Source organism: Sus scrofa, chromosome 1, assembly GCF_054392235.1.
Source record: "Sus scrofa isolate SSC_HxYL_T2T_F1_AM1 chromosome 1, Sscrofa_HxYL_maternal_Yorkshire_Landrace_v2.0, whole genome shotgun sequence".
Taxonomy (NCBI): domain Eukaryota; kingdom Metazoa; phylum Chordata; class Mammalia; order Artiodactyla; family Suidae; genus Sus; species Sus scrofa.
The window spans coordinates 108,090,733-108,114,744 of NC_139383.1; the positions used below are offsets into that span (position 1 = coordinate 108,090,733).

The window sequence follows — 24,012 nt, forward strand, 5'->3', positions numbered from 1 at the left end:
TTGCTTTTTTAAACTGTTTTATTATGTTATATGTATAACCACTAATATTCAATCCAACTCTACAGAAGGAACTTTTTCTTAATTTAAGAACTATCTATGCAGTTAGTTCTTAAGTTAAATCTAAAAAAAAACAATTGAAGTCTACCTTTATTCCTCTCAGACACTTTCACACTCTTCACTCTCCTTATAAGTAACTTAAAAAAAAATTTTTTTTATAATTTATCCTTCGTTTTTTTCTTTTCAAACATAAATAGACACAAATGGATAACACCAACCTGTCCTGAGGAGGATGTGGTAACTTACAGAGTCTCATATCGAAATATTTTTCATTCATTTCTATAGCTGGATAGCATTCTACTGTGTGAATGTACCGAAGTTCATTCGACCAGTTCTTATTGATAGAGTTATAGACTGAAGGTCAATTTGTTTGTTTTCAATATTCTCACATATAACTTTATGTTATATTCATATATGCAGGTCTTTTGGATAGTAGCCTTTCCATATGGGGCCTATTATATTTGCTTTCTTTTTATATTTTATGTTTGGTATATTTTTTGGTATTCAGGAAATTTGTGTTTTTGTTCTAATAGTTACCTTTATGTGAATAACTTTATATAATGCCTGTCTTATTTTTGGTCATTTTGTTTTGGTTTGCTTCTGTAAGCAATATCACATTAGGTAATTACCTCCTCTTCTTCCTCCCACTTCTCTCTCAGCACCCATTCTGAAATAATATCCTTTAACTCCCAGTTAACCATCAGGCAATCAGCAGCTTATTCCACTTTTTCCATGTTCTCCCCATTTCTCCCCTCTATATTTTAATAGCTGTGATGTATCTTCATTATCAGAGACAGTCTTTCATACTATAATACACTCTCTCCTTCCTGTGTATTATTTGGAGTTAGTTCTACAAGTAAAAATACAGCTAATGCTCATCATTAATCTTCTTCTTCATATTTCTCCAGTCATTGTGGTTGTCTAAAGTTCTTTCTCTAGTATAGGAATTGGCAAACTACGAACCACAGGCCAGGTTAGATCTGTGGCCTGTTCTAACATGGTCTTTGAGCTAAGAATGGTTTTTACATTTTTAAAGGATTGTAAACAAAACAAAATACCCCAAACAAAGATATGCCACAAAGACAGCATGTAGCCTGCAAAGTCTAAAATGTTTACTCTTTGGCTCTTTAGAGAAAACCTTTGCTGACCACTACTGTAGCAGAGGCCTCAGGAAGGGAACAGTACTCTCAGAGTTCCTAGATTTCATAAGATTGTATCTCTTATATCTACCAGTCAGTTTGGTGGGATATAAAATCCTTGGCTTACATTGCTTTCCTTAAGTATCTTTAAAATGTTATTCCGTTTTAATGTGGCATAAAACACTGCCAAAAAGTCTGTTGACAATTTAACTTCCTTTCCTTAAAAGTGACCTGGTCTTTTTGTCTGAGTACTCCTTAGCTCTTCTTTCTCTTTAGCTTTGTTACTTTGCAAGTTCACTGGATTCTGGTATTTGTTGTCCTGAGTTGATTTTCCAAGGCATACAGTACACGTTCTTTCAACATGCAGTCTCAAAACATTTTTCCTCATAATTTTAGGAAAGTTTCCTTAAAGCATAGCTTTAAGTATTTTTTTATTTTTATTTTTTTGAAGGGGGAATTCCTAGTTTATATATGAGGGATCTTTTTTTTTTTGGCCTCACCCACAGCATGTAGAAGTTCGCAGGCCAGGGACTGAACCCGCATCACAGCAGTAACCAGGGCCAAAGCAGTGACAACACTGGAACCTTAATCCACTGAGCCACCAAGGAACTCCTATTTTATATATGTTGGATCTTCACCTATAGTATTTAGTCATTTTCCCTCAAATCCTTTTATTTCTTTCATTCCCTTTTTGCTTTCAAGCTTTTCTTCCTTTTACTTTCTATTTTTCTTAAGGCATATGTATTTCTTTACTAAATATCTTTGTGTAGAGTCTAACATTTCTGAAATGATTTTTATTTCTAATTTTATTTAAAAATAAAATTTATCCACCTCTAGTAGTCTACAAAACAACCTGATATGTATCTTATCCATAAATATGAACATCATTCTGTGATATCTACAAATGTCTGTCTAAACTCCTTAAAGAAAGGGTCTGCATCATCACTCTGCATTTCCTACCCAGCCTTGCCAAACACCCAGGCCCACTATTATTGTCTACGTCCAGGGCACACCATGCACACTGTATTCTGGGACATAGCTCAGGAGACATGGTTCATACAAAATGCAATGAGAATGGAATCCCCTGTCATTGCTGTGCATTGCAGCAGTACAATCCCTTTCTACACATCCAGTGTCTCTTCATAGAACTAATGGAACCAGAAAATGTTGATGTTAAAGAAATGACACACACACACAAAATCTACTTCAAGATACAATTTAAAAGCAAGAAAAACAAGGGTCAGAATGGCAAAAGTTGTCCAAGCCCACAGTTAAAAAACTACAACAAAAAAGCAAACACAGGTCTTCTAATTTTTACGCTGTTGCTCTATCCCAAAATTTTCTGGATCATTCCTCAATATGCATTTGTTCAAGATAATTATAAATATAGTCCAGACAATCTCTTTCCAAGCCACAATACCCTGGCAGGGCTGATGGAGGTTCCTGGGTCAAGCACTCTGCACTCCCTGTTTCACCTTCCTCGAACACATGTCCTCTAGATAGCTACATGACTCACTGCTTCTCCTTCCTCAGGTTCTGCTCCAATGTCACCTTTTCAGCAAGGCCACCTCCACTGGCCACCTATCACACTGCTACCTTTCCATTGCTAGCACTCCCAAACTCTTTATCCTGCTTTATTTTCCCATGGGAACTTCTAACATTTCATTCATTTGTTCATTCATTTGCCTGTGCATACAATCATTATATGTCTCTCTTCATTAGAATGTAAGCTTCATGAGGGCAGAGATCCAGAGAAAAGTGCCTGAGAAGGTAGGAGCTGCTCACTACTTATTGGATGAAATAAGGAATTTCAAGTACCATATGGAGTTTTTTTTCTTTTTTAATACATTTACTACTCCTTTGTAACTGGTATTACTAACTGTTCACCTGGATAATATCAGTAATTATATGGAGCATTCACAACGGGCTTGGGAAATTTAGGACTTGGAATTGGTTAATGAGCTAAAAAACTACTAACAGTGAAATAAAAATTGCTCTAATTGAGTTCACTGACCAGTATGATACAACTTCATAAGAGGGTTAATACCTGGTTATTTAAAGGCTCAGTACTTTTTAGAAGATGTTTAGAACCTGACCCTCAAAAGGGTAAGTCATTAATTCAACAACTACATTGATCAACTATCATTGTAATTAAAGAAAAAAGGTATGTTTCAGAGCAACACAATACTTTCCTCATGATGATCTCAATCAAAATTTCAGATCATAGAAGATACCAGGTGAGAGATTGGACTCAATTGCATAAAAATAATGAACCACACCTGCCCTATTTATTAATAAACAAACATGCTAAGTAACTTCATTTCTGCGGTACCAAGTACAATTAAGGACCGAAACTTCATTCTTATATGTCAACTACCCAAAAAAACAACTACTCTGCTGTGTTAACAAATCAGGAACGCCAATACACTCCAACCATCAAAGAGCCTCTAACAACCGTCAAGGCACAAAGTAACCTGTCTTCTGCTTCCCAGAGTATATGCCACTTCTCATGAGACCCCCAATTTCACAACTCAGAAACTCAAATAATTCATAAGTTAAGAAGCAATTTAGGCTTATCTTTATCTGGTGTTAACTGAATCTTCTAATAATACCTGAAGCCTAGGTAAATGCTGATGCTTTCATGTTCATTTTTGCACTTATAAGGTAATCCCCAAATATTCTTGTAAGAATTCTTAAGAATTTTTCAGAAAGCCATGACATTTCCAGGAAAACAGGCAGAGCTGAATTCTCAAATGCAATTTGTTTTCAGAAATTAAATCCACTAAGGAAAGAGTTGAATTTCCACTCGTACAATGAGTAAGATTACTAGTTTTTGGGGGTCTTATTTGGAGAAACTATAATAAAGTGCCATTTATAAAATATTTGCAGCTTTGACTATAATCAACTGTAATAATAAGATACCAGCTCAAAAAAATTCTTTTCATTTAAACCTCTTTTGTAATACTGCTTTTTAATAACCCTCATAATAGCCGAATTAAAGGACCCCAACAGAAATCATTCATCCCACATAAAACAAACATTGCCTTTTCTTCTTAGCTTTGTTTTACAAGCTACATTATTTCCAGATGACGCTTGAGGGGACTATGGTTTCAAGAATTAGATGCTTAAATAGACAGCTGCTTTCTATTTGCCATGTAAATCAAGGATATATCAAAGAAAATTCCAAATAGTAGACTTCTTTTCTTCCTATTAGGAACTATGAACTCAGGCAGAAAGGGAGAAAGAGAGGGAAAAATAATCAAAATTCAAGCAAAAAATTTTTTAATGATTTCTTAAATAACAAAGTTTGAAGAATCTTAGGAAAAGATGTTGGTATACTAGCTCTGTACAGCAGCAGGTAAGAATATTTTCACTACAATGGAAAGGGGGAAAAACTGTGATCACTGGCTTTTTACAAATCTATCACACATTGCTACTGAATTTAATATGCATGGCCTATTTTTCCTGTATTCTTTAAACTTTACTTAGAAAGTTAATTAATCATTCCCAGATTTCAATGTAACACATCATTTTTCCTTTTATAAGGCAGTGGAAGGAACATAATAGTTACTTAAGTATTTTTAATGATATATATATATATATTTTTTTTTTTTGTCTTTTTGTTTTTTAGAGCCACACCCGTGGCATATGGAGGCTCCCAGGATAGGGGTCCATTCGAACTGTAGCCACCAGCCTACTCCACAGCCACAACAACGTGGGGTCTGAGCTGTGTCTGTGACCTACACCACAGCTCACAGCAAGGCCAGGGATCTAACCCACGTCCTCATGGATGCTAGTCGGGTTTGCTAACCTCTAAGCCATGACGGGAACTCCATAATGATAATATTTTAAAAACCCTTATAAGGAATATTCTGCCATACCTTGTAAAAAGGGACAGGATAAACATGCTCTCAAGGAATAAAGAAAGGGAATAGTCTTTCCCTCAATTCAGGTGTTCTGTTTAAGAACAAAGGAATTTATTTTTCTTTTTTAAATAAGAGGGGAATCCCTCCAACTAAAACTGTCCTTAGGAGCATTCTCAGAACATTTCTGCAACTCCTAGTTCAGAAATGAATCCAAAGCCGAGTCAGAAAGCAACCAAGAAAATCAGTCTGATTGTGTGAAAGTCAGGGCTGGTGTTCAATTAGGAAAAAAAGGGGGGGAGGGCAGGGATGGGGTGTAGAGCTTACTCACTTGGCTAGAGGGCTTATTTATTTGATTTTTAAAATGAATTGTTCTAGGGAAGAAACTTCCTGGGACCTAATCAGTGAGGGGCTGGAATCTACTTAAGTTCAAGCAATTGTTTCAAGGGACGTTCTCCAAACTTATTCTCAAGATTTGGCTCTGTTTTTCACCACTGGTTTCAACATTATGAAATAACTACAAAGATCTTGATTCAAATTTCATGATTCTCCTCAGAGAACTGCTTGATTTGGGGGCTGGAGCAGGGGAAATACCAGATGAGTTGGAGCATCTTGAAAGTCTCAAAGGAAAAAAAAAGGTAGGAGCATATTCAAAGGGCAGTGAATACAACCTTCAAAGAGCTCTCTGTGGCCAAAGCTGAATAACCTAAGTAACAAAATAGCAACAGTCCTAGATGATAAGAAGAAAATTACAAGTACTCAGGAGTCCATACTGATATAGATAAATGACTGCATAAATAAATACACTGGGGAGAGGTGACAACTCCTCCTCGCAGAGGAATTCTTTCAATAGATATAGAGGGAATGAGACAAATAGAGAATCACTAATAAATCAGGAAAATGATACTGCAGGCAAGATTGATCCATGGATGCCAAATTTGTGGGGAAATTTAGGCAGAAACAGGGTACTGGCATAATTTCAAAGTATCTCCCCCATTCCAACAGAGTGGAAATATTTAATAATCTAATAAAGTATTTACAAATAGTAGAAATAATTATTACATAAAACATACAGTAAACACAAAGGGGAAATGAGCAAGCTTATAGTGGAGAATCTTGGCAGATATAATCCTAGTGAAGTGTTCAAGGTAAATATCACAGTAATACACACCAACATCGTGCACTCCCTGAAATGACACCAACTTGTGTAGTCTCCTTCTCAGAATGCATAACATTAATCCGATCATGAGAAAATGCCAGACAAACCCAAACTGAGGGACATTCTACAAAACAACTGACCAGTACTCTTCTAAAGTGTCAAGATCACGAAATCCAAGACTAAGGAGATGTGACAACAAAATGTAACATGGGATCCTGGACTGGATACTAGAAAAGAATAAGGGCATTAGTGTCAAAACCAGTAAAATTCAAACGAGATTTATTTGTGTTTTGGTTAGCAGTATTGTACCAAGGTTAATTTCTTTTCTTTTTCTTGTCTTTTTAGGGCCTCACCCCCTGCATATGGAGGTTCCCAAGCTAGGGGTCAAATCAGAGCTGCAGCTGCTGGCCTACATCACAGCCCCGGCAACTAGGGATCTGAGCTGCGTCTGCAACCTACTCCACAGCTCACGGCAATGCCAGATCCTTACCCAAGGCCAAGGATTGAACCTGTGTCCTCATGGATACTAGTCAGATTCGTTTCTGCTGAGCCATGACAGGAATTCCTAAGGTTAATTTCTTAGTTTTGAAAAATATTCTGTGGTTATGTAAGATATTTACAAAAGGGAAAGCTGGGTGAAGGACATACAGAAATTCTTTAAAACTCTTTTAAAGAATTCTTTTCTAAGTCTAAAATTATCTGAAAATAATAAAGGAAGGAAGGACTGAGGGAGAGGAGAAAGGAGGGAAGGGGAGAAGGAGGGCAGGAGACAGTAAGTCATATAACTTGACAAAAATGTAAAGACCTATACCTACAAAGAAGAGTATAAGGTTAAAAGTATAAGTTCCATTTTCCCTTCCCTTTAGTCTAACTCCCCACAGGTAGCCACTATTTAATAGTTTCTTATTCCTTATTCTAGAAAAACTAAATGCATATTTTCAAACATACATGTACACATAACCTACATACTTAGTATAAAGAGTGGTTTTCTGTTTGTTTCTATTGATTTAATTATTATAGATATTTTATCATATAAACCTATACGGACTGAATTCATTTTACAAAATGATGGCAGAATATTGCATTGGATAAATTTATACTGTAATCAGTCCCCTACTGCCAGATTGTGCTTGTTTCCGTTTTTTTGCTCTTCAAGGAGGCTGAAAAATACACACACCTTTGTGTAACTGCTTATCTAACTGACTGGCAGTTTCTCAAGTCACCGCTCAAGAAACATATTCTCTCTCCTTGAAAATATTAACTTTTTAAAAGTACAAAATTTATTTTTCTACTTTATACTCAAGCCATAATGCCAGCCAAGCTGGTATCTATATACCATTACATTCAACACACAGTTCTTTTTTCCCGAGTGCTCCAAGTCCTACTTTTTTGTTTCAATGGCTTCACCGTGATAACATTCTCGCACCATGTACTTTTGTCAATTTAAAATGTACAATTCAATGGGTTTTAGTACATTCAGAATTGTGCGACCATCACCACAATCTAATTTTCCAATATTTCAATCATCCCCGAATCATCAACCATTGGCAGTCATTTGCCATCCTGCACCACACTTCCAGCCCGACGGATTCACTATCTATCTACCTCCTTAGATTCGGCTTCTATGGACATTTCATACAAATGAAACATGGCCTCTGTCATGGTTTCCTCCACTTGGCGTGCTCCCAAGGTTTCTCCATGCTGAAGCACATATTAGGACTCCATTCCTTTTTATTGTCAAATAATATTCCACCGTATGGATATACACATCTATCCATTTACCAGTGGATGAACATTTGGGTCATTGCCATTTTTTGGCTATTGTGCATAAAGGTGCTAAGGACATTCACATGTATGTGTGGACTTATGTTTCCAGTTCTTTGGGTTTATTAATTACCCTATGCTGGGTCATATGGTTATTCTATATTTTTGGCCTTTTGAGGAACTGTGTATTATTTTCCAAAGCAGCCATGCAATTTTACATGCTCACCAAGAGTTGTATGAAGTTCTAATTTCTCCTCCCTCTGACCAACACTTGTGATAATCTGTCTTTTTGATTAATGAATGTGAACTTCTTTGTAGTTGTGATGTGCATTTCCCTAATGGCTAATGATGTTGAGCATCTTTGGATGTGCTTATTGGTCACTTGTAAGTCTTCTTTGGAGAAATGTCTATTCAGACCTTTTGCCCATTTAAAAAAATGTAGTGAACACTTTATGGCTCATTTGAATCACAGTCCAGCAGGGTACTCAGTTTGCCTTCTATAAGATGATTCAGGGGTCCAGACACTGTCATCCATCCCCTGGGATCCTGCAACCTCCCACTGGATTTCCTGCATCTAGCTGGAGGAAGATGAAGGGAGAGAAGTGGTGAAAGATCACTTCCACCTACATTCCACTGGCTAGAGCTTGTCAGATACCCCCAGCAAGATGCAAGGATATTGGAAAATGTTGCTTGGCTGTGTAATCAAGGAGAGGAAATGAGTTTGCTAAGGATCCAGCTAGTCACTGACTTACCCAAGTGCCAGGCCCATGCCTGGCACTCAGGAAAGATAGCTGAATGACTAGACAGATGGCAATATAACTCATTCCTTTGCTCTTGGTGGTCATTCTGGTTTGGTTCATTTTAGGGCCTCTGGAACATATCCAGCTCCGGTAATTCTAAAGTCAGGGAGCACGATGGGAAGTGAAGGTCCATCTTTGGGGCTGAGATTCATCCCTTGATGCCAAAAAAGGTTAGACATGCCTTTGATGCTGCTGCTTATCTGTGTCAGCTAAGGGTGCCTCTGTTATTCCTCCCTCTCCACTGATGTCACATCTCTCCTCCTGCAGGAAGCTCTCCCTGTCACCAGGGGGCACAGACACATCTCCATCCTCTGAACTACTTCCTGTGGTTCTAGAATGTCTCTTCCACACAGGAGCTGCCAGCATAATTGTAGAAGCTGACACTTAATAAGTATGCTGTATGCCAAGGACCCTACCCGGACTCATTACTTAATCTTTTTTTTTTTTTTTTTTTCTTTTTATGGCCACACCTGTTCCTGGGATAGGGGTCTAATCAGAGCTGCAGCTGCTGGCCTATACCACAACCACAGCAACACCAGATCTGAGCCACATTTGTGACCTATCTGCAGCTTGTGGCAATGCCGGATCCTTCACCCACTGAGCAAGGATAGCAATTGAAGCTGAATTCTCACAGACACTACATCCAGTTCTTAACCCACTAAGCCATGAAGTAAACTCCTCATTATTTAATCTTCACAACAACTCTGGGTAGTAGGTTCTACTGTTACTCCCATCTTACATATGAGGCAACTGAGGCCCCAGAGAGGCAAAATGACCTGCCCAAGGCCAGACAGCTACAAAAGAACCAAGCTACAAAATATTTAAAAACTGGACTGTCTTTTTATAATTGACCTCTAAGGGTTCTCTACATGTTCTGAATACTAGCCTCTTATCAGATGTAAGATTTGCGAGTATTTTTCCCCCTATTCTCTGGATTGTATTTTTACTTTCTTAATGGTCCTTTGAGGCACAAGTTTTAAATTTTGATGAAGTTCAATTTATGTATCCTTTCGTTGCTTGTGTTTTTGGTATCATCTATGAAGTCTTTGTCTAACCCAAAGTTTTAAAGATTTACTTCTATATTTTCTTCTAAAGGTTTTACAATTTTATCTCTACATTTAGGTGTATGGCCCATTTTAAGTTAATTTTTGTGTATGGTATGAGAAAGGGGTAACAAATAGTTCTTGAGCACCTATTACACATGCCAGACACCGTGCTGGACATGTGAAACCCAGTGGCAATAATGTGATGTTTTCACGTCTATACCCTTGTTCAAAAAGCATAACCCCTGGAATGTTTTCCAGCCTTAATGTCTCCTTTTAAAAATACCACCCAGCTCAAATTTCAACTCCTTTCAATAAAAATAATTCCTCTTCACCTTCCCCAAAGTTGTTCTCTCCCTCTTCCAAGATGCCACAAGTTTGGTTATAGCTCTCTTATAAAATCTGTCATTTTTGGATTGTATTTTAGTTGTGCATTTGTTTTTTGTAGGTTTTTTTTTTCTTTTTTTTCTTTTTTTTTTTAAGGGCCACTATGGAAGTTTACAGGCTAGAGATCCAATCAGAACTGCAGCTGCCGGCCTATGCTACAGACACAGCAACACAGGATCCAAGCTGTGTCTGTGACCTACGCTGCAGCTCATGGCAACACCGGATCCTTAACTCACTGAGTGGGGCCAAGGATCAAACCCACACCCTCATGGATTAGGGTTAGGTTTGTTACCACTGAGCCACAGCAGGAACTCCTCATGCATTTGTTTTAAATAGCCTTTTAGAACCCCCATAGGTGTGTATGTGCTATGCCGTCTTCATTTTTACCTCACATCATGTTAAAATAATCCCAAAAATCAAAGTTTTGTTTTGTTTCCTTTTTTTGCTGCTCCTGTGACATATAGAAGTTCCCAGGCCAGGGATAGAATCACAGGTGGAAATGCGACCTACCTACCACAGCTACAGCAACACCAGGTCCTTTAACATACTGCACTGGGCTGGAGATCAAACCAGCACCTCTACAGAGACAAGCTGGATCATTAACCCACTGCGCCACAGTAGTAACTCTCAAAATCAAAGTTTTAAGCAATATTTCTGATTAATGTCGCCATCACTGGGATAAATACCCCAGAACAATTTCTTCAAAAATGACAACATCTAGGAGTTCCCATTGAGGCACAGTGGGTTAAGAATATGACAAGCATCCATGAGGATGTGGGTTCAATCCCTGGCCTTGCTCAGTGGGTTAAGGAACTGGCATTGCCATGAGCTGTGGTGTAGGCTGCAGACATGGCTCGGATCCGGCATTGCTGTGGCTGTGGCATGGGCCAGCAGCTGCAGCTCAGATTCGACCCCTAGCTTGGGAACTTCCATATGCTTCAGGTGTGGCCCTAAAATGAAAAAAAAAAAAAAAAAAAAAAGACAACATCTAAAAGGAACTGTTTTAACAGTGACAAATTTCGTAGTTTCAAACTTCTTAGATATGGCGACACATTTAAGAAATATATATATATATATTTTAAATGACTGCACCTGCATCATATGGAAGTTCTTGGGCCAGGGACTGAAATCGAGATTTTTAACCAACTGCACCACAGCAGGAACTCCAATAATTGTCTTCAAGTTTTTGCTTTTTTTTCTCTGTCTTTTTAGGGCCGCACCTGTGGCATATGGAGGTTCCCAGGCTAGGAGTCTAATCAGAGCTACAGCTGCCGGCTTATGACACAGCCATAGCAATGCCAGATCCGAGCTGTGTGCGCGACCTACCTCGCAGCCTATGGCAACACGGGATCCTTAATCCACTGAGCAAGGCCAGGGATTGAACCCGCAACTTCATGGTTCCTAGTCGGATTTGTTTCTGCTGTGCCATGATGGGAATCCCTGTTTTCATATTTTATAAAAGTTAGATTCTTGACTCCAACCTTTAAATCTTCAGAAAAATTTTTAAGTGACAGTCTCATCCAAAACTGATACTATGAAATACAGAGAAGTATGTACGTGTATTTTTGTATTTATTTACTTGTGTGTGTGTGAAGAAGAAGATATTAACACCAGCTCAATAAAGGCACAAACAGATGGCTGAAGATAGCTTTCAATATTACCCAACCGATCAACTATTTGAGTCAAATGGTTTTGACATTTGAGTTAAATAGTAAACACTGACAAGGAATCTTCAAAACAGAAAGACCTAAAATGAACAAGGGGAAAAAATGGAAAAATTCCTGAATTTAAATTATCTTGTCATATGGAACAAGGTCAGAAGACTTCATAATACATTTCTGAAGAAACCAAATGTCTGAAAGTCATCTGATAACCCAGATGGCTACTATGTGACTAACAGTCGGGATATGCTGGACAAAGGGATGATTCATGTCCCAGGCAGGACAGAGCTGGACATCGAGAGATTTCATCATGCTACTCAGAATGAATGAAATTTAAAACTATGAATTGTTTATTTCTGGAATTCTCCATTTTAAGATTTTTAGACCATGGCTGATTCTGGGTAAATGCAACCTCAGAAAGCAAAATTGTGGGGAAGTGGGGAATGACTGTATTTGCTCAGAAAGTTGATGATAAACTGTTTCTATTTATTCTTCTGATTTTCTGATCTGGCTCCTAACTCTTTTTGGCCAGGGTCTTTTTGGCTTGGGCCTTTGCATTTACTTTGGGAATGAGATGGAAAAGTGGGTCCTGTGAAAAGGTTCAAAAGTTCTTTGATGATTAGGGGGCAATATAATTTGGTTCCTCATGATTCCACCTCAAATAAAAGTTAGATTCCTCTCAAGTAGTGGCTAATTGTTAGAAGTTAGGGAAACAAAGCTTACGTGATATGGCGACAAGAGTCATAATTAAAAGCTCAGTTGTATTTAAAAAGCAACTATAACTCATTATTTTTGTTTCATTTTCTATATTCAGGTTCTGTTTTTATATGGCCAAAATTGTTTGAGAGGTTTATTCTTTTTGCTGTTTTTTCATTTTTTAAAGTTTTATTGAAGTATAATTAATTTATATTGTTGCGATAATTTCTGCTGCACAATAGTGGTTGATTTATATATATATATGTACATCCGCTCTTTTTCAGAGGTTTATTCTTATTAAAAAATTGTCAAAAGAGTCTTTTAAGAATTCTCCCATGACTCTTCAGTTACTGAATTAAATTTTATGAAACTCTGGTATAAAGACATCAGAGCTCAGCCACGCCAACTGAACTTCACTGTCTTTCCTAGACACGCTTAACCCTCTCTGTGGTGGGCATTCTCTCTCCCTATGGAGAACCTGAGTGCAATTTTTGTTTTATTTTTCTTTAAGCAGCCAGGGCATTTCCTTATTATCTAGAAGCTGGTTGAAGGCTTCAGCTTTCCCCTGAGATGTTCAGACAAACATGGCTGTACTAAAGTAATAACACTAATGCTTTTGTAACTTGCTATCTGCTTTCTACGTTGTTACTCAATTGACTGGCGAGTTATATGGTATAATGAGAATAAACACTTTCTTAAACTCAGAAATCCCTAGGCAGACTGAAAGTACTCTATGTACTACAGTGAGAAGGAAAACATATGCTTATAATCAAACTCCTTGCTAACACAGTTCTCTCCATCCTGGTGTGGCAAGTATACATCCAGGATTCCACCACTGCATGAGGACCCTTTCATTTGCCTTTTCCATCTTTTACACATAAGAGGTCTAAGCATTAGTCCAGGACACATAATTTTATGTGGCTGTTGGCCATTTCTAGGGAAGAAAAAAGGGACAAACCTAATTTTCCCATTTAACAAGCAATTTAAAAGAGAATAACAATGAAAACATGGCTTCAAATGTTAATTCACTTATACATAGTGTTGTGAGCAATGGCAATGACCAATAGAACCTGAGTTATCACCAAAGATGTACATAGTGTACCACTTACTTTTTTAAGGTTGCTACTGTTTTCTTTAATCACCTTTCAGATCAGTGGCAGGAGGAGTGATTTCAGTTATCATTTCTACTTCTGAATCAGTGTTACCTGCCCTCTTCACTAAACTCTGAGGAAAGTCATCAAAACCCAACTTCAGAAGCCCATTTGGAAAATGTTGTGATTTGCAAAGTATCATACACACAAATGTTAAAATAAGGACAATGATAGATTCCAAATGGAACTTTCCTTGGATTTCCAGGAAGCAGAAGTTTTAAGAAATTCATTTCAACTTGGTGAAAATTTCATGCAAGAAGAAAACAGTTCAATGACTTTAAAAACTGTAGAGTTCAAGAGTAGAATGCATATGTCCATCAGGAGTTCAGCTTATCCTTTCACTGCATAATCACCCCCGTAATTGGCAAATACTATTAAATATGACCTATTTTGTCAAAGAAGTATCAATTTTCTAGCCTCTGGTTAAAGGAGAATACTGCCAGGGCACCTTCAGTACTATATACACTCAATACATTTTTGGGGATTAAACAAGAGGAACACTATATAAATCAAACAAAAAATGTATAAAAATGGGCAGAGCCTCTTTGCCTGCCCACTTGCATCTCTCACAAGCATCCTACCTTAAAAAAATCTATTTCTTGCCTAAAAAAAAAAAATTGTAGAAAAATGACAAAACATTTACAGACGAACAAAATGCAAGTTCTTAATAAACATAATCCCCATTGCCACTCTGGCCCCCATTGAGATTTTCAAGGAAGCAATTAGAAAGAATTATTTTTCTTAGAACAAGTCAGGACAAGGACAGGATAAAATTAAATGAGCCATAATAGTTTTTTGTTTTTTTTTTTTGTTTGTTTTTTTAAGTCGAGAATACTCAACTTACAGGAAAATGAAGATACTGGGGTGGGGTTTTTTTTTAGTAAGAGAGAAGAACTCTGGAATTTTAAACTTAATACCTTAAAGGGATGAGAGATCATAACATTTCTCACACACACTAAATAAATAAATAAAAGAGAGGAAAAATAGCACCGGTCAGGTTGTGGCTACACACAGCTATCTCTGTTTATTGGCGTCTGATATCCGGACTGGGTGCTGTTCCCACAGTCTCATATCAGTACAACCATTTAGAAGTGAAACAAACCACAGCAGGAAACAAGCAAAACAACTCTCCACCTGTCTGGTACACATCACCACCTCAAACTCAGAATATAAAAACTCTCATAAAGCTTCTAAATATCAACTAAGTTGTCCCCCAGCAAACAAAGAGGGAGGTCTTTATTAGAACATGAAGAACCACTCTGTGGTTCGTGACATGAGATTTTTAGCATCCTCACCTAAGGCATGTCCCAAAATATAAGCAGTGTCATGGATGGGGGCAGTGTCCTAAAGGAACTCATAACGCCTTCTCCTTTCTCTTATCATATGATGCTCATCCCTGTGCTGTGTCTATTCTATTCCATCATCATCCCCTGAGGTCGGGTGGTAATTAGCTCCTCATCTTTAAAACCAATGGACCAAATACAACATGTTACTGTTGTTCTCTGCTGACCATGGCTGACAAGACCACAGCAGCATACTGACTGGAGCAGAGCCAATTAGATTCTTTCTCCCAGAAACTAAGAATTAGGAGTCTGATCAGTCAGCAAGAAGCATGACACTCACAAGGACATGTTAAGGGAGGGGAGAGGAGGAGAGAGGTGAGGGGAGGAATTGGAGTTGCTATTTCAGTCAGCAAATAGAGAAACCAGGCCTGGAGAAAGCAGCAGCAGAATAAAACTGAAGCAAGGAAGAAGCAGATAACAGAAACTAAATGACCCAGAAAGACAGGCTATTTCGAGTGATTCCAACGGCTTTTCAATTTCAGGTTCTCGTTCTCTTAAATCCAGGTGTATGCCTTCCCTTTGAGATCAGTGAGAAACCTTTGCACACTTCTTATAAAATCTCTCCTTTTGTTTCTCTGTAACTAGTTTGAGTGGTTTTCTTAACTAAGGTAGTAAGTTTCCTAATTATTAACAATCACTGATTTAGTGTTGACTTTCTCCAACCACTTGTTAATAATCATCAAATATTTTCCCCCTTAATTTGAGATGTCATGCCTTTATTTACCTATTAAGCGTTTCTCAGGGGCCAAGATCACAATCATATCTTGTGAAGAGAAGGGTATTGTTATTTTTAATTTAGCAATGAAAGGAAAAAATTTCATGGAGAAAGTACAGTAACTACTTACATAATCTGGTAAAGGAACATCATTGGAACTCAGTGAACCTCTCAAGGACTGTGTGGCTTGTTCCAGAACTTTGTTGTGTTTTTTGGACAGCAAGGAAAACAAGCTGAAAAACAAACAAAAACTTTAATTATATTAAAAGACTTAAATATCTCCTTTTCCAGGTCTTATCTACAGAATGCCAATTATTCTAAAATGTACTTGTAAGTGATTCTTTTCTCATGCCTGTGTTAACAGCAGGATTAATAATATTATTGATATAGCAAAAAATAAAGTGAGGAGAATGTTTAAATTATAAAGGGTCTAAAAAACAAAAGTTTGACAGTTTAAAATTGTATTTCAAATGCAGGAGAAATTTTCAGAAGATTACTATTATGGAAAGAACAGGGAGCAGAAATTTAGAAAACCTGGGATACGGAATGACTTTATGAGTAACTTATAGGATAATCTGTTACAAATCACCGAGCTTGCTATATCTCAATTTTCTTATCTTTCTAATAAGTGTACTAGATGAGATTATTCCTCTAACATAATACAGAGTCTATGATTCTAGGTTATAGCTTTAATATTCTTACTTCTCCCAAAGAATGACTTTAGGAGTTCCCATTTGGCTTAGCAGGTCAAGAACCTGACATAGGGTCCGCGAGGAAGTGGGTTCAATCCCTGGCCTCACTCACTGGGTGAGGGATCCAGTGTTGCTGCAAGATGTGGCTCAGATCTGGTATTGCTGTGGCTGTGGCATAGGCCTGCAGCTTGCAGCTGCAATTTAATCCCCAGCCCAGGAACTTCCACATGCCACAGGTACGGCCATAAAAAGAAAAAAAGGAATAACTTTAAATATATGCATTATAAGATTTATGTTTCTGGCTGTGGTGGATTAACTGGTATTGAACAAATCCTCTGTGTAGACAACTAAAAAACTGAACAAATTAAATGAAATGCTGAACATGAGAATATGGAATTATGACCACTAAAATAAGAGAGATCCATGTGGGCCCTCAAATAGTGAGTTTCTGCCTAGAGGAACATTATAGACTGTGGTTCAGAAAGCTGGGGTCCAAACAGTACACATAGTATGTGGCTGAACTAAGACAGAGATACGAATTTGGGGCTTCTGTGGCCACTGGAATTTGCAGGGTAAATTATTAGACTGGAGAGAGTTGCAAGATGGAGGTTCACAATGTGCCCAAGAATCCTCTAAACACTAAGGTGCACTATGCAAAAAAAGACCCTACAAGGTATGACAGGGAACCACCATCCAGGAGTCACAAACTGAACAGAGATTTTAGAGGTCACAAAAGGCTGGAGGGACACTGAGGTTCCAACCAGTCATTGTGGATAAAACTCACTGAACATAAATACTCAGTTGAATTCTCAGAAAGGCCTTGCTTTAGGAGAGGGGCTATTCTAATCCAGAGTAAAGATTATTCCAAGATGTAGGAGTTCCCTTCATGGCGCAGTGGTTAACGAATCCGACTAGGAACCATGAGGTTGCAGGTTCAGTCCCTGGCCTTGTTCAGTGGGTTAAGGATCCAGTGTTGCTGTGAACTGTGGTGTAGGTTGCAGACGAGGCTTGGATCCTGCGTCGCTGTGGCTCTGGCATAGGCTGGCGGCTACAGCTCTGATTAGACTCCTAGCCTGGGAACCTCCATATGCCGAGAGAGTGGCCCCAGAAAAGGCCAAAAAAAAAAAAAAAAGATTATTCCAAGATGCATCCTAACAGATCTAAATGAGTAATTTTCAGAGAATAAAACAAATTTATATTAAATGTAAATGGATTCAACACTCTGGTTAAATGACACAGATTGTCAGACTGGATTAAAAAAGCAAAAACCCAACTACATGCCATTCACAAGAGCCACACTTGCAAATTTAAAGATATGGATAAGTGAACAGTAAAACAATGCAAAAGCGATACTGTATAAATACTAGTCATAAGGAAGCTGGAGTGGCTATGTTAACTTTAGACAAAATAGGCTTATGTTTAAGAATATTATTAATAGAAATAAAGAGAAAATTTTTATAATGATGAAAGGGCTAATACACCAAGAGGTTATAGCAATCCTAAACATATATGTGCCTAACAATATAGCTTCAAATATAATGAATTATATGATCCTAATAGTAAACCTACTATATCTAATGAATAAAGAATTCCTTTTTAAGTTTAGATGATAGCTTAAAAATAAAGGCAATTCTGATTCTAAGCACTTTCCCATATAAGTTTGACCCATAGTATCTTTTTTTTTTCTTTTTCTTTTTAGGGCTGCCCCAGAGGCATATGGAGGTTCCCAGACTAGGGGTCAAATTGGAGCTATAGTTGCTGGCCACAACCATAGTAGCCACAGCAATGCAGGATCCGAGCCTCATCTGCAACCTACACCACAGTTCACAGCAATGACAGATCCTTAACCTACTATAGCATCTTTTTTAATGCCTGAAATATTATTCCCAGGTTAGGGGCTGAATCAGAGCTGCAGCTGCAGGCCTAAGTCACAGCCATAGCAACATCAGATCCGAGGTGCATCTGCGACCTACACCAAAGCTTGCAGCAATGCCAGATCCTTACCCTACTCAGCGAGGCCAGGGATTGAACCCACTTCCTTAAGGAGACTATGTCAGGTTTTAACCCCATTGAGAAACAATGGGAATTCCAACTTTTGTACTTCTTATCAATACCTTCTAAACAGAATAGTGATTTGCATGTCAATATAGGAAAATTCTTGATTATTCCAAATAATTTAAATGGAATAATCACCAAAGACAAGGCTACTAAATACTTTCTAGATTTTGTTTCAACTAATATTATCATGGGGAAAAAAATCCCTTAAACACTTGTTGGTAATGTTGGATGTGTACAAAGCAATGTAACAGAGGCAAGCATATTCTCTAAATATACACTCAAATACAGCAGGAAAAAAAAATAACTAAAATAATTACTGAGTGAATAAGTGGAAAATCACATGATACTGACAAGCATATGTTTACAAGGCAGATTTCTCTGAAATGGAATAGTCTAGCAACGTTTCATAAAAAGGTTAAATTTTACATGAAGGCTTGAAGAGGAAAAAAAATGTGTTCAAGGAGTTCCCGTCATGGTGCAGTGGTTAACGAATCCGACTAGGAACCACAGGGTTGCAGGTTCGATCCCTGGCCTTGCTCAGAGGGTTAAGGATCCGTCATTGCTGTGGGCTGTGGGGTAGGTTGAAGATGTGGCTGGGATCCCGTGTTGCTGTGGCTCTGGCGTAGGCCGGCACTACAGCTCCGATTAGACCCCTAGCCTGGGAACCTCCATATGCCAAGGGAGCAGCCCCAAATGGCAAAAAGACAAAAAAAAAAAAAAAAAAGGTGTGCAAGAGAAAAGAGAAGGCATTTTCAAACAGAAGGCAAAGCACAGAGGCAAAAAAGGTGATGGTGAGAAGATTAAAATGGAAGTGCTATGTAAAGAAGCAGGAAAAAGACTCAGTCTCTAAGGGTATGGCACATTTTTTCCAATCATTTTATTTTTCTGTGTCTTCTCCATTTGAGGTTTAGTTTTGCTTTTTTTTTTCTTTTTTAAAGTTAAAAGTAAACATTACACTTTCTCCTCACATCCATTCCCATGATCCATTGGTAACAAATGTTAGCAGTTTATTGTATATGATTCCAGAAATATTATATACATCAAGGAATGTATATAATTATTGTACATACATATCCATGTTTTTCATCCCACAAAATAGGTATTGTTCTATCCCCTGCACTTTTTCCACTTAATAAATTCCTCCGAGCATATCGATATACCATAATTTAACCTGTCCATTATAAATCATTATAACATTTCCAATTTGTGCATTATAAATAGCTATGCAGTGAACACCCTTGTACATAATTTTTAGCATATCCAAGATAAGACTGACTAAAGAATAAATTGCTAAGTAAAAGGGGTTCCCGTTGTGGCTCAGCAGAAACAAATCTGACTAGCATCCATGAGGACGCAGGTTTGATCCCTGGCCTTGCTCAGTGGGTTAAGGATCTGGCGTTGCTGTGAGCTGTGGTGTAGGCCAGCAGCTACAGCTCCGATTAGACCCCTAGCCTGGCAACTTCCTTGCGCCCTGAGTGTGGCCCTAAAAAGACAAAAACGAAACCAAAAAAACCCCCCACAAAAACTAAACACAGTAGTAAACTGCATTAGGGGTATATATTCTTAAATATACAAATTATTTTGCAGGCGATGAAAATTAAAAGATAAAAATATGTTGGGACAGTGTATAGAGCATATCCACATGGAACTGCATAAAAGAGGGAAATTAGTAAGATTTTTCTAATTGGTTGCAGTATATTTTCCGGGTTAAATGGAATTTCAGAAATTTTCTGAGACTGAATGGAATTTGTGGTTGATTCTAGTACATGGCATGGCAAGACTCAGACACATTAACTGGATGCCTAAACAAAAACGGAAAGCAATAAATAGACCTGGAAGAAGTGAGGGGTTGTTTTGTTGTTTTTTGTTTTTTTGGTGGTAGAAAGAGGAAAGGGGGTAAGTGAAATACAGTAGCATACTTTGTTAAGTTTTAAAAATACCAGAATTCAGGAGCTGCTTTCTTTCTTTCTTTCATTTATTTATTTATTTTTTTTGTCTTTTTAGGGCCACACCCATGGCATATAAAAGTTCTAAGGCTAGGGGTTGAATTAGAGCTGCAGCTGCTGGCCTAACCCACAGCCACAGCAACACCAGATCCTTAACCCAATGAGTGAGGCCAAGGATTGAACCCAAGTCCTCAGGGATACTAGTTGGATTCATTACCCGCTGAGCCACAACAGGAACTCCAGGAGCTATTTTTATGGCTTCAATAAAGCCAGGATTTTCTGTGTCCTAAAAGTGTACCCTTCAGAGAAGGACAAACAGTGCTATGGTACCTCCTTATCAATAATTGAAGAAATTAAATGAGTCCCAGGAATCAAAGCAAAAAAGGATTTGAAATTGCTTCCTTTGGAGAAGAAAGGATAGTTTGTTTATTTTAAAAGAGAATAATGACAATCTGCTTTCCTTGTTAGTAGAAGACAAAACAAGGGAAGGAGCTGCAATTTAAACATAACCTCTTCTAGTTGGACAGACTGTTATGGGCATACAATGTTGACATGGTCCATCTCAAGAAGCTGTGGCTACTGCTCCCAGTTGTTTTTAAGGAAGTTGGTGTAAGACCAGATGACTTGAGCTCACTTTCAGTTTTCTATCATGAATGAGAAACAGAGAATTCACACTTACTCAGGTTGTTATTTTTCTACAATCCAATAAGGCTCCCCCCCCCGCCCTCAGGTCTGTTAGCCAGAGCTCTCAAAGTTTTTTTTTTTTTTTTAATATTAAAAAACATTCTAATTTTGTCTTTTGTTTAGCATTTTTAGGGCAAAATGACCTAAATTTCTATGAGACATGACTTTCAAACTGCTGAGAAAAGTAACTTTTGCTTAAAACTTCTGCATTCAAAAGTCCAGCCCTGGCTCAATGACAGAGTAAGTGACCCATATAATATTTTCATGGAAGAGGTAACTGATTCTGGAAATAAGTGAAACTGACTTCCAGGTGTAACCGATATTTACTCAGGTTATAGTTTCCACAACACTTTTTAAATTTAAATTAGAAAAAGATTAGACTTTCCTTTTTGTATGAGAATGTTCATTACAAATTGGTCTGCAATGAAAAGAACCAAAACACTGGTCAGAACACAGTGCGTAAATCAACTGTGGGACAGTCATACAATGACATACCATATGCCACTGAAAGGTATCTAAAAACGACGCTGTTCTATAAGCAGGGACTCTTATAGAGAATATGAACAAGGCACTGTTTTGTGTTTCTCAAATGCAAAACAAGATTACCTATCTTCCACAGGTAAAATATTTGAAGTAACAAACATATGGAAATGATAAACAGTACATGGAGGAGAGTCATTATTCTCTGACAAAGATGGGAAAGAAACAGGATCAGGGAGGAATCCCAGCTCCTCTCCCTCAAATGTTCTTTCAGTTTTACTGGATATATACACCGAGGGACTGCTGTATTACTCTCTGCTTTTTTAGTGTATGCCTAAAATATTACACGGTTTAAAAGTTAGAACAAAAAGAACACACTATCCTGAAGAAAACAGAGCCCCTGCCAAGAGCCAGCATTTCACAAAAGAAAGAAGCATGTAAACATGTGCGGTGAGTCCAACCTAGACTATGCTCAGAAAACCACTGGCTGCTGCCAAGGGCTGTGGTTTAGGGGGCCCAGTTGGTGGAGGAGACGAGACCAGAATAAGGACAGTCTGGAGACTGTGAAGAGCTTACGGCACATCAAAAGCCCGGGACTCTTCTATATGGAGTGAGAAGCTAATCAAACCCTGGTCTTACAAAATAAGGAAAGAGACATGGTTCCTTGCCCCCAAGGAACTCCAGCCTAATGGGATAAGGAAAAAAGAATGCCTGCAATATTGAGAGCAAAGAACACCATGGGTCAGAAGAGAGAGCTGGGGGAGGTCAGTTGAAGGTTAAGCACATTTCAGAAGAGATCTATCTTGACAGTGACCTTGAAGGTTAGGGGGTTTGCTTGAAGAAAAAAGGGGGAGGGAGAGCCATTCTGAAAGGGAGAACAGGTGTACAGAAAGGCAGAGAGAGGTTTCAGGGAGGTACCAATAGCTTCTAGGGTCAGAACAGCGCAAGTTCATGGGGATGGAGGGTTAAAGATGGCAAGAGAGGAGGCCTCAAACTGAAGCAAATATGAGTTACTTGGGAGGCAAAAGAGAGAACACAGAGTGAAAAAAGGGAATCACAGATGACTCCTGGGTTTGAGAAACTTAGTGGCTGGCTGAGAATGTGACTGAACGTGCCAGGGATATAAGAAGAAGAGCCAAGGGGAAGGGAGAAGACAAAGAGCTGTGCCTCAAAGTGGCAGCAGCTTTGGCTGACAGAGCATTTCCTGTGTATCAGACACTTCATCAGACGATCTCCTGATGCATGTGCAATTTTTCTCCCTTCTTTTTTAATTTGGAAGGGATGCTGATATTAAGGTGCAGGGCAGTTCAGGCAGGGAACTACTAACTGGTGGAGTCAGGAGTCAAATCCAGGCTCCCAAATCTGTGCTCTTAACAGTTCTGCCCTGAAACTCAAAGGTGCTCAGGAACCTCCAGATGGAGATGGTTAGAAACGTCCAGATTCAGAAATACACATCTGGGGCTCAGGAGAAAATTTTTAGGGTTATCAGCATCAGCTGAAATCCTAAAAGTACAGGCGATTACCCAAAGATAATGTGTAATGAAAGAAAAGAAAGATGAGGGCAGAATTCCGAGACACACCAAGACTAAAAGGGGCGGCAGAGTAAAGGGTACTCAAAGGAAAGAGAGGTCAAAGAACAAGAGGAGAAAGATGTTCTTCTGGAAGCCAAGAAATAATCTCAAGGAGGGTACCACTCATCACTGTCAAAAGGTAAAGAAGGATTAAAAAAAAACAAAAAACACAAACTCTACTCTACAAAGGGAATAGACAACTCTACCCTACAAAGGGAACAGACAAAGCAACTTAGCTACAGAGCCGATAGTTCATTCAAGGTCAAAGTTACATGGTGCAGTGAATATACACGTTCTTGACAAACTCTAAAGGAGCGATTACAATGCAAAGAAATACCAACTATTATGGAAGTTATTAAAGACAGATCTACAACTAGAAACCAAATCTCCTTACACCGATCTTCATGTGCTCTCCTCTGCAGACACAGACTCCTACAGGAAGGAAGCCCTCCGTCCCCCTCTGCCCACCTCTGTCAAGGCACAACTCCATACCCTCCCTAACCTGGGCTCATCCTGCCTCTGAACCACACTAACCTCCTCACCACTCAGCTGACATTCAAACACAGTCATTTGGAGTTCCCATCATGGCTCAGTGGTTAGCAAACCCGACCAGCATCCATGAGGATTCAAGTTCAATCCCTGGTCCCGCTCAGCAGTCTAAGGATTCAGCGTTGCCATGAGCTGTGGTGTAGGTTGCAGATGTGGCTTGGATCCCATGTTGCTGTGACTATCTATGGTGCAGGCCAGTGGCTACAGTTCCAATTGGACCCCTAGCCTGGGAACCTCCATATGCTATGGGTGTG

The 24,012-nt window shown here is 38.5% G+C and overlaps 1 protein-coding gene across 7 annotated transcripts in view; it reads right to left on the reverse strand.

The window, feature by feature from the left end:
* The window catches only part of DYM (dymeclin), a 381,717-nt gene that overhangs the window by 118,154 nt on the left and 239,551 nt on the right, over window positions 1-24,012 (reverse strand). For all 7 annotated transcript variants that reach the window (XM_021092955.2, XM_021092922.2, XM_021092933.2 and 4 more), the window contains one exon: window positions 15,909-16,011. In XM_021092955.2, the coding sequence (XP_020948614.1) occupies window positions 15,909-16,011 (103 nt within the window). The remainder of the gene's footprint in view (window positions 1-15,908; window positions 16,012-24,012) is intronic.